At 40.0% G+C, this 16,804-nt stretch overlaps 1 protein-coding gene across 2 annotated transcripts in view; it reads right to left on the bottom strand.

Annotated features, from left to right (window-relative positions):
* Nucleotides 1-15,139, bottom strand: part of Cmtm8 (CKLF like MARVEL transmembrane domain containing 8) — a 100,326-nt gene extending 85,187 nt beyond the window's left edge. For both annotated transcript variants that reach the window (XM_026406334.2, XM_077795654.1), the window contains exon 1: nucleotides 14,897-15,139. In XM_026406334.2, coding sequence (XP_026262119.1) covers nucleotides 14,897-15,043 — 147 coding nt within the window. In that variant the 5' untranslated portion in view covers nucleotides 15,044-15,139. The remainder of the gene's footprint in view (nucleotides 1-14,896) is intronic.
* Nucleotides 15,140-16,804: the final 1,665 nt, after the last annotated feature.

The raw sequence follows: 16,804 nt of genomic DNA, 5'->3' as shown, positions 1-16,804 counted from the left end.
CTCTCTCTCTCTCTCTCCTCTCTCACTCTCTCTTTAAAAAAAAAAAAAAAAAGAGAGTTCGTGTGCACTGTAACCAGCAAAACCAATGGAGTGGGGCAGCTCCAGCCCTTTAGAAATAACATATGGGAGTCAATTTTCCTAGATGCAATACAAGGAGTTATATTAGTGGAGTTACAGGGTCTGTTTCCTTGGCTGGGTTTTGTTCTTCCTTTGGCCCCATCCTTTAAAAAAAATCCTTTAAGTGGTAAATGTTCATCTAAGAAAAAGTATTGCCACATTCCTGGAAATAGTCATAAATCTTAGTGAAAATTAGAAGCAAACTGCATTTTAGACTTAACTCTGTAAGGTGAATAAAGGATCCAAGGCCTGGAAGGAATAAGTGCCTCTTGAATTTCAGCTCAAATTTTAAAACCTGAGTTTTGTTTTTTTTTTTTTCCTTACTATGATTCAACATCTCCCTAAACATATATATATATTTTCATGTCCTACATCTTATCATTGATCATTTGTTTAAGTAAAAATAGATGAAATTTATCTCTATGGTCTAAGTGTCAAAAGACATAGACTCTGGCATCTGATAAAAATTCCACATTTTTGATGACTGAATAAACAAGATATTATTGTGAATTTTCACTTTAAAACTCATAGCATTTTAGACTGGGAAAGACCTTGAAAAACAACCCGAAATAAAGTAATAAGGGGCAGGAAACAGATGAGGAGTTTACCTCCTAGCAACTAGAGTAGCGCAAGTATTTTATAAAAATCCAATATAATTTGACAACGGACAGGGGACACAGCTGTGAATGGCTTTAAAAAATCCTAACAGTCAACTTGAAGAATAAACATGTGAAAATTAGGAAGAAACTTTGAAAAAAATCGCAGCTGGGTGGGGGGTAGATTACCCTATGAGATGTTCAGATGATTTCTAAAGCTGCAGATATAGTAAGACACCAAAACACAGTATAGGATTTAACCCAAGCAGATATAAAAAGTAAGTAAATGGGGGGAAAAGGAGGAAGCAATCTAGATCAGTAAATGAAGAATGGATTTACCCACATAAAATGTTTTGATAACTGAGTAGATATTTGAAAACAAAGTTAGAACCCAACTTTACAACTTCTGCTAAAATAAATCTCAGTACTAAGGTTAAATATTACCTTAGTCCATTTTATGCCAACTACACCATAATACTTGAGACTGGACAATTTACAAAGAACAGAGATTTGGTTTTTGCAGTTCTGGAGGCTGGGAAGTCCAAGGCTGAGGGACCCATCTCTGGCAAGGGCCTTCTTTTTTGGTTTGTTTGTTTGGGTACCAGGGGTTGAACCCAGGGTTGCTCAATCACTAAGCCATATTTCCAGCCTTATTTTATTTTTTATTTTGAGACAATCTCGAGAAGTTGCTTAAGGGCCTCACTTAGTTGTTGAGGCTGATCTTGAACTTTGATCCTCCTGCCTCAGCCTTCTGAGCTACCGGGATTATAGTGTATGCCGCCACCATGCCTGGCTGGCAAGGGCCTTCTTTTGGAGTCATCTCATGGATGAAGGTTAAAGGCAAGAGTTCACTCTCCTGAGTAAAAGAAGGCAAGGGGGCCAAACTCATTTTTTTTTATCATGAATCTACTCCCTCAATAACATACATTTATTTATTTATTTAATTATATTAGTTTTTTGGATGGACACAATATCTTTATTTTATTTTTTTTTTTTAAATGTGGTGCTGAGAATCGAACCCAGTGCCTCACACATGCCAGGTGAGCGCGCCACCACTTGAGCCACAACCCCAGCCCCTCAATAACCTTTTTGAAGACAAGAGTCTCCATGACCTACTCATCTCTTAAAGGTCCCACTTCTTAACACTATTGCACTGGGGATAAAGTTTTCAACAAGTGAACTTCAGAGGACACATTTAAGCCACAGCAAATATTTCTAAGTACCACAAGAAAAATAGACATAAATATGAATGTATGATTCATTTCATCTACTATACTTAGCTTTGCTAGTAAGCATGACATACCAAATGTTAGGGGAAAATGAGGCTGATAGATCTGAAGATAAACTTTGGTTTATGGATACAATTACTAAAAACAAAATTAAGGGTGACAAGATGGAAACATATTCATACAAATGAAAGGTCAATATTCTTTATACACATTAAAACTACCTGTATGTAACCAAACAATAGAACTTCTCTATAGCTAACTACATCTGTATGTTGACTTCTTTATTCTCCCCAAATCTCACTAAAATGATTTTGAAGAAATTTAAAATACCTAGTAGTGTTGAAAGCTAGAAAGAGCAACCATAGTCTGGAGCAATAAGGGATTCCTGGGGGGCATTTGGTGTCAAACTAATGACAAGCAAGGGTTTTCCAACTTAAAAAAAAAAATAGTCCAGGGGAAAAAAATTGGATAACACAAGATACATGACTAGAAATGGACAAGGGAGTGACAGTGTTCTTTTGAATGTAGTAATATAGCAATACATCTTGACTAATTCTCTAAGTAGTTAAAAAATATAAATTTAAATGTAGACAAAAATTACAGAGTAACTCCAAACAAACAAATAACTTTCAATTGTTAGAGGAGAAAATAAGGAAAACTCAGAATTCCAAATAACCCATTACAATAAATAAGCTGGGCGTGGTGGTGCACACCTGTAATCCCAGCGGCTCTGGAGGCAGAGGCAGGAGGATCGCAAGTTCAAAGCCAGCCTCAGCAATTCAGCAAGGCACTAAGCAACTCTGTGAGACCCTGTCTCTAATAAAATACAAAACAGGGCTGGGGATGTGGCTCAGTGGTCGAGCATCCCTGAGTTCAATCCCTGGTACCCCTCCCCCCAAAAAAAACCCCAAAATACAATAATTATAAATGTGTCAAGTTTTCAAACTGAAAGACAAGTTCCCAGACTGGGTATAGAAGTAAAATCTAGCTATATGAACGTATGACATAGAAGATGTACAAATAACAAGATGACAAAGAAGGTTTAAAAAGCAACAACAACAAAATAAAGTATCTCCTTTTGGAGGAGGTAAAATATTTTGGAATTAGAAGTGGCAACTTCACAACACTGGAAATAGACTAAATATCATTTGATTGTTCATTTTAAACTGATTGACTTGTTATGTAAATCTCATCTCAATTGAAAAAAAAACAACAGGAAGAAAACATAGATAAGTGCTCCAAAAGAGCTGATAAGGTGATTTTTTAAATTTATTTTTATTCTAGTTTGTTATATATATGACAGCAGAATGCATTACAATTTACATTACATATATATATATATTAAACACAATTTTTCATATCTCTGGTTGTATATAAAGTATATTCACACCAACTGTGTCTTCATACACGTACTCAGGGTAATGATATCCATTGCATTCCACCATTTTTTTTACCCCTATGACTCCTCCCTTCCCCTCCCACCCTTTTGCCCTATCTAGAGTTCATCTAATCTTCCCATGTTCCCCCTCCCAACTCTACTATGAATAGAGCTGATAAAGTGTTTTAAAATCACATAAAGCAGAACACAGCAAAGGAAACTAAAAGATACAATATCCCCAGATATTATATTAAAAATTCAAATCCAAGAGTAAAAAAAAAAAAGACATTTTAAATCCAATAGTCTATTAAAAGAATACATTACAGTCATGTGCTATTTTAACAGTGGGGATACATTATGAGAAATACTTCATTATGTGATTTTGTTATTGTGCAAACATTATGATGTACACTTACACAAATCAAGATGACCAAAATGTCACTAGACAATATAAACTATGGGATCACCATTGTATATGCAGTTTGTCATTGACTGAAATGGTATGTGGTGTATAATGAATAACTAAATATTGATTATCCCAAGAGAGCAAAAATGTTTCAACATTAGGTTTCCTAATATAACTCACTACATTGGCAAACCAAAGAAAACAATACCCCATACAATCACCTCAATAAAAAGCTACCCCCATCCAAATCCAAACTCCTCTTTCCATTTCCATTCACAGTCCCAGATCACATTCCTGATTAAAATGAGTACACAATTGAACTTCCCTTCCTTAAATCAAGGAAGAAGACCTATCAGACCCTGAAGCTATAACTGTACTATCATTTTTAAAACAGGGTGTGTTAATCAGTTTTTTGTTGCTGACACAAAATTCTTGAGAAAACAATGTAGAGGGAGAAAGACTTATTTTGACTCATGTTTTCAGAGGTTTAGTCCATGGTTGGCTGGCTTCATGGTTCTGTACTCAAGATGAGACAGAACATTATGGCAGCAGCATGTGGTGGGGCAAAACTGCTCATTGCCTGGTGGCTAGAAGGCAGAGAGAGAGGGCCTGGGGACAAGAGAGAATCCCTAGGGGAAGACTCGCTTCAACTTGATTCCAAATCCTACCGTATCTACCATCTCCACTAAGCTATGAATCCCTCAATGGATTAATCCATTGATGAAATAAGAGTTCTCCTAATCCAATCATTTCTAAAAATCCTTACCTCTGAACATTGCTGCTTTGGGGACCAACCTTTAACACACGAGCCTTTGGGATATACTGAGATCTAAACCATAACACAGTGGAAACATCCAATTAAAATTATGAGCCAACCAAGGATACCCTTATTATCCCAATTATCCAACATTATCCTAAAAGTCTTAACTCACACAATAATGAAAAAGTAAAAGTATAAAAAGAAAGTGAAAAACAACCGTATTTACAGATATTACTTTTATTTATGAAATAAAAAATAATAAAAATGATGAGAATAATTCAAATAAGATGGCTACACACAAGATCAAAATTAAAAAACAAATAGCTTTCATCCAGTTTCTATGGTTGCACACCTGCAATCCCAGCTACTCAGGAGGTGGAGGCAAAAGGATCAAAAATTCAAGGGTGGCCTGGGCAACTTAGCAAGACCCTGTCTCAAAATAAAAGGGCTGGGGATATAGCTTGGTGGCAGAGCACTTGCCTCGTATGCATGAGGCCCTGAGTTCCACCCCCAGCACTACAAAAAATAATAGTCTATAGCTTTTATATATCACAAGTAATCAAAATTTTATAAACCAAATTCATTTTTTATAAATATTATTCATCAACAATGAAAAATAATTAAATCAAGGAAGGCATGCACAAGACTTACCTGGAAAATAAAAACTTTTACTTACTGGAAAAATATAAACAATAAAGAATTTTAAGAAAATAAGATGACCTGTATAAATGGAGACACTACTCTTAGATGGTAAAATACCAGGAAGATAACTTTTAAAATTAAATTATAAATGTAATGGGTCTACAATCCAAGTTGTAATGAAACTTAAGGAATGCTGACTCTAAAAGCCACATGTGTTAGTGTAATGTACAAGATCAGAAAAAGAAATAAACTTGTATGACTTACCCTAGTGGGTATTAAAATGCACAATACAACTATAATTAAAGAGGTCTGGAATTGACTCAAAAATAAAACAAGAGAGTCAAGAAATATTTATGCACATAGGGGAATATAATTGATTCATAGCGAGACCCCTGGATATCCAGTTGGGAAGAAATGTAAAATTGTTATATTACACAAAGAGAATGTCTGACAATTTAAGTATGTAAGTATTCTTAACATAAAATTTTTGTCTCCTATAATTTCTTCAAATATTTGTATAATCATGGGGGAGCCCTGTTTAAGCAAGTTAAAGCTCAGAAGGCTAAAGAAAGTTAAGACTTCAAACAAATTAAAAACTTTCTTTGATGAAACATGGCATGATGACATTACTAGCAGGTGACAGATGAGAAAATTAATAACCATAACATACAGGAAATATATACAAGAAAATAATGTGGAAAAATATTAAGATACTTCAGATAAATGAGGGAGGGAGTGAAAGAGACTATTTAAGTGACCTGAAACTTATTTTCATAACGTACTTTTAAGTTTCTTCAATTACATGTATGCAAAAATTTATCTTCCACTTTAAAAAAAAAATTTATCTTCATTCTTAAAAAATTAAATCATAGGGGCTGGGGATATAGCTCAGCTGGTAGAGTGCTTGCCTTGCATGCATAGGATCCTGGATTCATTCCTCAGAGACACCCCAAAAAAAATTAAATTAAATCATAAATAAAAATAAAGAGTTAGAAAGCAAGCATCCCAGCCAGGCATGATGGCTCATGCCTGTAACAGCAGTTGCTTGGGAGGTGGAGGCAAGAGGATCTCAAGTTCAAAGCCAGCCTCAGCAACCCAGCAAGGCCCTAAGCAACTTAGTGAGACTCTATCTCAAAATAAAATATAAAAAGGGCTGGGGACGTTGCTCAGTGGTTAAGCACCTCTGGTTGAATCCCAGGTACAAAAGAAAAGAAAAAGCAAGCAAGCAAGCAAAAATTCCCACTCAAACATACATCTAATTCAATATTATTTCCCTCCCAGGTAGTAATTTTCATTAAGGGATTCTTTCTCTTTTATATCTTTAAAAATGTTTTTTAAAGAAAGAAATATCCCCCCTCCCCTTATTAAGCAGGTAGAAGAAAAATCAAGCAGTTACCCAAAATAGAAAGAAATAGCTAATAAGCATATTTAATATCTACAACTTCAATAATCACAGAAATGCAAACAAAAACAATGTGTTCTTTTTCACATGTCCACGCTCCCCTGAATATTGTTTATGGCTGGTGTTCTCTCTGATTGGCAGGTTCCCATGCCAAATGAGTTTTTATTATTTTGAATCTCTCTCATCTCTAATTGGCAAATATCAAAAGAAAGTGTGGGTCTGCAGAAACAAATCCTGTTACTCATGAAATACCACTAGAGGAAATGCAAACTGACACAACATTTTTGTACAATTTGGTTGAAATATCAGAAGCAATAAAAACATATGACAAACCACACATACAAAAAAATATATTACAACTAACAAATGTCAGAAAATTTGTAGAATACAATATCAAGGATGTAGAACTCAACTGGATTTCAATAATCTAGTACTAAACAATCTGGAAAAGAAATTAAGAGAATAATTCCATTTGCAATAGCATCAAAAATAATAAAATACTCAGGAATAAATTTAATAAGAGAAGTGCAAGACACGTGTGCTAAAAACACAAAATACTATTGAAAGATATTAGAGAAGACCTAAATAATAGGAAAGACATCCCATGTTCATGAATTGGGAGATCATTTTGTGAAAATGGCAATTTTTGCCACATTGGTCTATAGATTCAACTTAAGCCACAATGAAATTGTAAGTTGCCTTTTTATGTTTTTACAGTTTTTAAAAGTTGGTCCTAATTCATGTAGAAATGCATGGGACCCACAATAGTTAAAACGATCTTAACAAGAAGAACAAAGTTGAAGGATTTCGATTTCTGATTTCAAACTTAGTACAAAGCCACAGTCATCAATACAGTGTGGTACTGGAATAAGGATATACATATAGACCACTAAAATATACTGAAAATTCAAAAATAAATCCTTATATTTATGGTCATTTTATTTTCAATAAGGATGCCAAGAAAATTCAATGGTAAAAAAATAAATGGTGCTGGGAAAATTAGATATCTGCATGTAAAAGACTGAAGTTAAACTCTACCTCACACCATACACAAAAGAGAGTCCAAAATGAACCATAGATCATAAAACAAGTTCAAAATGAACATAAATGTAAGACCTAAAACTATAAAACTTTTAGAAGAAAATGCAGGAGTAAATCTTCATGACTGTGGATTAAGCAAAGTCTCCTTAGATATGATATCAAAAACCCAAACAAAATAAGAAACACATAAATTGAACTTTATCAAAATTAAGGACTTTTGCACTTTAAAGGACACTATCAAGAACTTCATTGAAAAGACAACCCACAGAATGGGAGAAAAATATTTTCTAATCATATAGCTGAAAAGGAATTTGTACCAGAATATGTATAGAACTCATACAACTCTAACCTAAAAGCCAAATTAATCATATTTTTAAACCAGCAAAGGGTTTGTTAAAAAATATATACATATATATTTATATATTAATATATTATAAATATGTATATGCATATATTATATATATATTTATTTTTTTACTTATAGATGGACACAGTACCTTTATTTTATTTACTTATTTTTATGTGGTGCTGAGAATCGAACCCAGTGCCTCACATGTGACAGGCAAGTGCTATACCATTGAGCCACAATCCGAGCCCCAAACCTGGCAAAGGATGTGAATAGACATTTCTCTAAAGTATACACAGTAATATTCCATAGACACGTGAAGATTGCTCAGCATCATTAGTCTCGTGGAAATGTAAACCAAAACCACAATGAGACACCCCTGCATAGCCCCTAGGATGACATGAATCAAATACAGAATGTAAGTCTTGGTGAGGATACAGAGAATCCAGAACATTCTGTTGCTGATTTCCACTTTGGAAACAGTCTAGCAGTACCTCAAAATGTTCAACAGAGTCACCATGTAACCCAGTAATTCCATTTCCAGCTAAATGCCCAAGAGAACCAAGAATGAATGTCCACACAAAAACTTATACGTGAAAATTCATACCAGCATTATTCGCGCTGGTCAAAATATGGAATCCCGAATGTCCATCAACTGATGAATGAAAAAATAAATAAATATATAAATACAATGGAATACTATTTGACAACATAAGGAATAATGTGCTTATGGATTCTATATATGGATGGATGGTTCTTAAAAACATGAAGTGACAGAAGCCAGACAGAAAGGGCCACCTAGTGTAGAATTCCATTTACATGAAATGTCCAGAGAAAGCAGGTTAATGATTAGTAAAGGCTGAGGAAAGGGAGGAATGGGGGGGACTGCTAAGAGAGGATTTTTTTTTTCAGGCAAAGTTCTAAAACTGAATAGTGGTGATAGCTGTACACTCTTATGAATAACCTAAAATTCCTTAAACTGTAGACCTTAAAAAAAGTCAGCTTTATATATGAATCATATCTCAATGAAGCTGTTTTTTTAAAAAACACACACACCCAAACTCATAAAACTTTACACCAAAAAGGGTAAATTTTACTGCATATCCAATAAACTTGGCTTTAAAGAAGATTCATTGATGGTTGGGGTTGTGGCTCAGCAGCAGAGTGCTTGCCTAGCACATGCAAGGCACTGGGTTCGATCCTCAGCATCACATAAAATAAGTAAAATAAAGGTACTGTGTCCAACTACAGCTAAAAAACTTAAAAAAAAAAAAAGATTCATTGACGCATTTTATCAATTCTAAGAATTGATCCTGAGAAAATATCAGACATCCAGGAAGATTTGGCTTAATGGATATTTATTACACGGCTATTAGGAAAAGGAAATAAACACACATTGAATAGTTGGAGCCTAGATATTTCTGGAATACTACGTGGCCATTAAGAATGTCGAAATTAATCATTGATAAGAAATGCAATAGGTCAGGTCTCAGCAGGAAACCAGGCACACTCACATTAGGTAATCCGAGCAGAGTTTAATAAAGGTGCTATCTGTAAAGCAGGATGCAGGAAAACCACAAGTGATAGCACAGTCTCTGGAAACAGTAAGCAGAGGGGGAGTGGACAGTGATCAGTGCCAGAGAAAACAGCAGCCAGATAGCCCACCTTCCAGGGAGGGACACAGCCAACCTGCTGAGACCCAGCAAGGAGGACTCCTAGGGAATGGGTACCCAGAATTTGCTTTCTTTTCCCCCCAGAACCTCCTGCTGGGGACACCAGTGAATGAAGCAAGAGGCATGTCAGAGGGTGGGGAGTCCTTGAGAGTCCAGCAGGTCAGCCTCCCAGGTAGAGAACAGGTGGAGAATGGATCTGGGGGACAAATGAAAGATAGCAGCACAGATGGTCATGACAAGAAACAATAAGAATAATTTTTTTCTCCCAAAACGTATTGGTTAATAATACAAACTTACTTAAGAAATTTTGGAACACTTTACTCCAAAGGGTAAACAATGGTTCACTCGGTTCCTCAACGGTGAACAGCGAACCAAAGGCTACTGGCATTTGATGAAGGGATTCTGTGTTGTTGGAGACTGTTGCATACATTTCAGGACATTAATAGTTCTATTCCCCAGGACACTAACACCAGTATAAACCCCAGGTGTTACAATAACCAAAACAACTTCAGGACCCTACCCACTTCTAGACTGTGCCCTTGAGAAACCACTGTGGGGGCAAGAATTCATTTTTTGATTTTTTTTTTCTTACCTGCATTTTCCCAATTTTCCTACAAAGCCTGGGTATTGCTTTTGTGAAACGGAAGCCACATTCACTACTTTTTTAAAAAAGGAACAACAAGATAGCAATTTCAATTACAGTTCTCGGTTAACCCTATTTGTCCTTCCCCAGCCAAGTTTGCTCATGACAGTAAGTAAATAAAAGGTGACCTAACATTATTATGTGGATGCTATAATTCATTTTAAAGTCACCAATACAGGAAGGGTGCAATTAACTCAGCTTCTTACAAATCACTTTTATTCTTCAAGTACTTGTAATAGGTATGAGATCACAGCATCCTACAATTCACAGGTCAAGTACTGGATTGCTTCTAGCTTGTTATAAAACTTTAAAAGGAAGGAAACTGCCATGATTTGGTTTCAACACGGTGTTACACTGGCATAGCCTTAAGTGTCTTGGTAGGCATAGCTACTGCCACTCACCCCCGCAAGAAGGCCAGGGCAAGCAATTTTTTTAAATATTTTTTTTTTTTTAGTTATAGATGGATACAATACCTTTATTTTATGTATATGTTTTTATGTGGAGCTGAGGATTGAACCCAGTGCCTCACACATGCTATGCAAGTCCTTGACCACTAAAGCTACAACCCCAGCCCCGCAAGCAATTTTGATAAGTGATTTGGGGAAACATTGTGTTTTGTTCTATTATTTCATTTCCTCAGGTCCAAGCAGAAGTCAGGGTCTCAGTAATTCTTTATCTCAATATTTTTACAGGACTGGAAAAGTAGCATTTTTCTGGGGTCGGGTTTAGCATAATCTCAGAAAGGGGACAGTGATAGTTAAAAAAACACATATACCCCTCCAGATAAAGAATCAGTGGTACCATATTTCGTAATATCCAAGAAATCATCAATTTTAAGCTACATCCTGATCCAGATGTCAAATCATGAATTTTAAAAATCTTAGAATCAAAATATAGTATATCATTTCAGGGGCTCTTCAGCATTCTGCATGTTAAGAGTTAGTTTAATAAAAAAAAAGTAATTTTTTTTAAAAAAGTGCACACTGCTGATGACAATTTTGACCAGTAGAATTGCAAAATATGTCACAGAATCCTTAAATTTGCATACCTTTTGACCCAACGATTCTGTTTTAAGGAACTTTTCCTCAAGAAAACCATTGTGCAAGCCCAGAAAGATAGACAAAGAAGGACAGCAGCTGCAGCATTGCTTACATTAGTCAAATTTAGAAATGTATTTGTCTTAAGAGGACCAAGGGAATCAAATATGGTACTTCCTTATGATAGAAAACTAAGGATGCAGGCTGGGGCTGGGGCTCAGCGGTAGAGTGCTCGCCCAGCATGCACGAACGAGGCACTGGGTTCGATCCTCAGCACCCAGATTTACATAAATGTAAAATAAAGATATTGTGTCCACCTAAAACTTAAGAATAAATATTAAAAAGAAAAGAAAAGAAAGAGAAAACTAAGAATGCAAGAAATCAGAGATCTGAAAAATGTTCATGGCATCATAGGTACAAATAGCAGGTTACAATCAGTAAGAAAAACTGTAAAAACCACATGATAGAAAAAAAAGTATAAAAAGAGTTTTGAAAAGAACTGAAAAGCGGAAAGAAAAAAAAATTTTTTTAAATCTCCTTAAACTTACATGAGTTTTCCTTATTTGGGAGAACACACTAAGTCCCCAGTATAAGGGAAGAAAACACATCACTGATACTCAGATCTCTGAGGAGAAGGAATATTCTATAGGTTTCCAATGTGGTGAGCAGAGGTGAATTGGAATAAATGTTTTTTTGTTTTTTTTTTTTTTTAAATCAGAACAGCTAAAGGACTACAAAATACTTTTAAAATTCTGAAAATCACCTATTTCCAGTCTAAACAGTCTTTGCCTAGTCAAATTATGTGTAACAGTAGAATTCTGAAAGATGAAAATCTCAATTTCCACTTGCATCATTTCTTAGGTAACTATAAGCTGCTCACCCCCGCTGAGGGTAAAGCAAGTCAGAGGAGGACACTGACCAGAAGAGGTACAGCCTCCAACCCGAGACAGACAGCACAGAACTTCAGGGTGAGGGTGCAGTCACCAGACCAGTGAGAGCAGGTCAGAGGCCCGGGAGTCAGGCAGGTCAGGAGGATAACCCTGATAGAATACAGTGGGCTCTTTCTAGCCAGAGATTTGGACGACTCCAATTAAACCGGTGACTAAATATGTGGGGAAATAAGAAATGTGAAAAGGGCATTACTAACACCAAAGAAAGCAAGAAATTGGGGAGGAAAAGTGCTCAAGGTTACTCTGTGGCTCAGCTCTGAAGTGTTCATGGTATCATGAGTCAGTAGTGGCTGTTGGTCCAAACCAAATCACCTGATGACCGTCCTGGGAGACAGGAAGGGTATTATGTAATTGGAGGTGGTCTGAGACAGTGGAGGCTTCAACTTTCAGAGCAGAAAGGTGGTGGGACAATGCAGGCAAGCTGGGGAAAAAAATATTAAGCTTAGAGACACATTACTCAGAGCACTGAGAGTCTTGAATATGGGTGTCTCTAGGAATGGAGAGCTAGGAAAAGATTTCTGCCTGTAGTACTACTGTTTGATTCTGAAACATGTCCATAATTATCTCTGTCAAAAATAAAAACTCAACCAGGTGCAGTGGAGCACGGGCACGGTTTGGGAGGCTGAGGCAGGAGGATCTTGAATTCAAAGCCAGCCTCAGCAACTTAGTGAGGCTCTAAGCAACTCAATTAGACCCTGTCTCTAAATAAAATATAAAAAAAGGGCTGGGGATGTGACTCACTGGTTAAGTGCCCCTGGGTTTGATCCCCGGTACCAATAAATAAATAGATATATAGATAAACAAATAAATAACTTGCCTATAGCAGTAATAAGGGTGACATGGTTTTTCCACCTTTTTCAAAAAGCTCCCTGAAATGCCAGGCATGGTGGCACACACCTGTAATCCCAGTGGCTCAGGAGTCTGAGACAGGAGGATCTCGAGTTCAAAGCCAGCCTCAGCAACGGCAAGGTGCTAAGCAACTCAGTGAGACCCTGTCTCTAAATAAAATACAAAATAGGGCTGGGATGTGGCTCAGTGGTTGAGTGCCCCTGAGTTCAATCCCCAGCACCAAAAAAAAAAAAAAAAAAAAAGCTCACTGAAATCTAAAAGGATACATGCCAACATGTCAACAATGATTACTTCTAGTGATGGGATTGTGAGCATTTACATTTCTTCCTTCACTTTCATATTGTCTGAAAAAGTGTGGCACAGAGAGCATATCGCGCATGTTGTCAGAAAATGAGAGGCATTTTATTTCATGCCTGGTGGAAACCCACCTAGAGTAGAAGCCCCAACTCCATGGTGTTGATTTCTGTTTGCCCTGCTCAAGCAGGGAGACTGCCAGCTCCTTCACTCTCACTGCAAATATTTGTTGAACTTTGTAAAGTCAGGCCCTGTAAGGTGATTCCAATATTTTCAGCTTTTTATTAGGTCTCCCGAGTCTTTAGTACCAGCGAGGAAATTAGTTGGGAGGGCTAAGCCAACATCACTCAAACTTTCTGTGCACTGGAACACTTGGGAGATGGATTCCCTAACTCTAGGATGGGGTTTGAGCTGCTGGAGGAGCAAGCAAGCTCTTTGATGTACACAGGTTTCAGGGAAGGTTTCTCAAAGGGACTGTCCAGGACTGTATATGTCTACTTTCTAGCTTTCACACAGGTTCAGTTCTGAATTCCACAGTGTTTAAACAAGTCTCTGAGATAGCAGAAGGAGTACAGGCCAGACAAATGGAAGGAATGCCCCTTAGCGGTTAAGAACAGAGACCAGGAAAAAGGCTCCCGGAGTCTGCATTCCAGCTCCACCCTCGACAGGCATAGTTGACTTCCTCTTTTAGGGCTTAGTTTCTTCACATGTAAAATGGGTTTAATTAAAGCCACCTTTACCTTGAGGGTTGTTGTGTGGACGTCGTGAGATCTCTAAGGCATCTAAGGGATTTGATAACCCTGGCACAGGGGGAAGACTCAGTAAATGGTGACCACGGCTAACAGTTAACAGGGCTCCAGTCCTTTCTCAGCCATGAAGGATTGGCTGGGACTTCTGTCCTCAGTCTCCATGTCTAACAATGGAGGGGAGCAAATCCATGCCCTGTCACCTGTTGGCAGGACCTTCTGAGCCCGCACCAGGATGTGCACAGCACCAGACAGGAGGCCCTTTAATTCTCAAAGAGGTTGATACGCTCAGATTTTACTCAGTGATTATCCACCCCCCAACTCCATTCACTTAATTTTCACTACCAGGGAGATCTTTAGAAAAAGGAAAAGCCCCCCTCCTTACTACCCCCCCTCCCAATCTTAGGAAAGGTTTACTTTAAGGAAGGAGGCTATCCACGTGGAAATCAGGTGAAGGAGGCACCAAGCGTCCCTGACATGCAACACAAACTTGAATACCCACCAGGCATCCTGCTCCCAGCACAGATCATGTCCACTGAGAGTGCCCAGCAAACTAGATTTCTTCCCCCCTCCAGACATCGTGAGAGTCACCACCCTCTCTCCCCAAAAGACTGAAAGGATCTCCTTCTGAGTTTTGCACTTTGAGAAGAATCGAGGCTGAGTTAAAAAAAAAAAGAGTTCCCCAAAGCCTGCCCGAGGATCTGAGCAGGTTCCACTGGAGAAGCACAGCGGGTGCCAACGCGCCGGGTCCGTCCGCCTCCCCCGCCCCCGGCCCGCTGGCACTCACGATCTCGGCCACGATGAGAAGCCCGGGCACAGTGCGGAGGAACTCTCGATCGTAGGCGAAGCTGCTGCTGGTGGTGGAGAAGTTCTCGGCGAAGGAGCTGGTGGTGGTGGTGACCGTATGCGAGCGAGTACGCTGCGGCTCCTCCATCGTCGCGCCCGGATCGGGCTGGCCGGTCCCCGGGGACCCCCAGCGCGTCCGGGGGTTGACGCGCGGCCCAGTGCCCCGGGGACACCGGCGAGCGGGAGGGGAGCGCGGCTGGAGTTGGGAGCTGGGCGCTCCGGAGGCGCCCTCCGGGGCCAGTCCAGGAGCCGCGCGTGTCCCGCGAGTGCGCGGCACCCTCCGCAGCTCCGCGCGCGGGCTCCGGGGCGGTGCGGGGGTCCAAGAGGAGGAGATCGAGCGAGGGGAGGCCGCCCGGCGGCCGAGGAAGGCGGCGGAGGCCCGGAGGAGGGGAGGGGGCGTGGAGAGGGGCGGGCGGGAGGCGGGCTGGAGAGGGACCGCCCCGCCGAGGCGTCGCGGGCGCGCGCCCTCTTCACCTGTTGCGGGACACCTAGCGACCGAGAGAGTCGCTTTCAGTGCATCTGGGCCGGCATTCCCGGGAGCCGCGCGGAGGCGAGGGCCGGGGTCCCTGTCGCCTGCCCTCTAGGCTCCTGCCTGCCAGGCTCCGCCTTCCTCGGGTGGCCGCGGCCGCCGACCTGTTTCCTTCCACCTGGCCAGGACCCGGGGGCATCCGGGGCCCCTCAGGGAAACCCAGGCCTTCAGGGACTCAACCCTTTGAAGAATGACCGAGGCAGGGGGTGGGTGGTGACTGGAACTGGGGGAAGAGTGGCTGGAGTTATGACCCGGGTCGGACCTTAGACCTGAGATCAATGCGAGGCCGCCAGGACTGCCCGGGAGTCCCTTTCCCCCCTCCCGCTGCGGCCGCCACTGGAGCGCGGTGTTATTTCCTGCCCCTCCTGTCGGGAACAATTTGAGGAACCAACTTAATCGCTGGCCTTTGAGAGCAAGACGCTTCCAGGCGCTCTCCGGCAGGGATCGGTCTCCTGGGCCGGAGATGGGAGGGGGGAGATGTTTGGGGTTCCTGGTTCAAGATGCATCAATGTGACCGACCCATCACCCTTGGGGGAAAATGTTTCCAAAAAAGTCTGAAAGGTGTGGTTTGTGCAAAATGAAGTTTACTGTGACAAATCGGCTGCACTGTCCTGGGGGATGGGGGAGGGGATGAGGACGCCTCGGTGTGGCGGCTTGTGCAGGTCAGATTAGACCTGACTCAGGCACGGTACTTGTATTTGTTGGCGGTAGGTCAAAAAGCAAATAGCTTCACTTTTCTGGGCCTCAGTTGTGCCATGGGTAAAATCGACAGGCTTAGATGGACGGACTCCGGCCTAAAAGATGTCTTGTCTGTGGCCCCTCTTGTTTTGTGAACGGATTGCAAAACTTCTGAAACCAACCAAAGGGAAAGGAAATAATCTTTGGTCACAAATAAGAGCTTTGAATTCAGTGAATTCAACCCGTTGATCTGGTCCAAGACAAGTTAAAAAGAGATCAGAAAGACATTTTATCCACAATGTTTAATCAACAGTGAAGGAAGCACAAAAGACAAACTAGTAAAACAAGAAATTAGTTTCTTTTAAGTCTGGGGCCTAGCCAGATGGATCTCAGAGAGTAAAGGGCTTCAGAAGCATGGTACAGATGAACATTTGGAGCCATCCCATCCATGTACACTGGATAAGCACCTTGGGCTAGGGGGTAAACACAATAAAACTATTAAATATAGGGCTCTTCCTAGAGCAGTAGGTCTCAACGTCTGGTCCCTGGACCTACAGCTTCAGCGACCCTGGAAACTTGCCAGAAACACAGGTTCTCAGGCTTCACCTCAGACCCACTGAATCAGAGCCTTTGAGTATAGAT

Source organism: Urocitellus parryii, chromosome 3, assembly GCF_045843805.1.
Source record: "Urocitellus parryii isolate mUroPar1 chromosome 3, mUroPar1.hap1, whole genome shotgun sequence".
Lineage (NCBI taxonomy): Eukaryota > Metazoa > Chordata > Mammalia > Rodentia > Sciuridae > Urocitellus > Urocitellus parryii.
The sequence above is the reverse complement of the archived record's forward strand: the minus strand, read 5'-3'. Positions and strand labels throughout refer to the sequence as shown.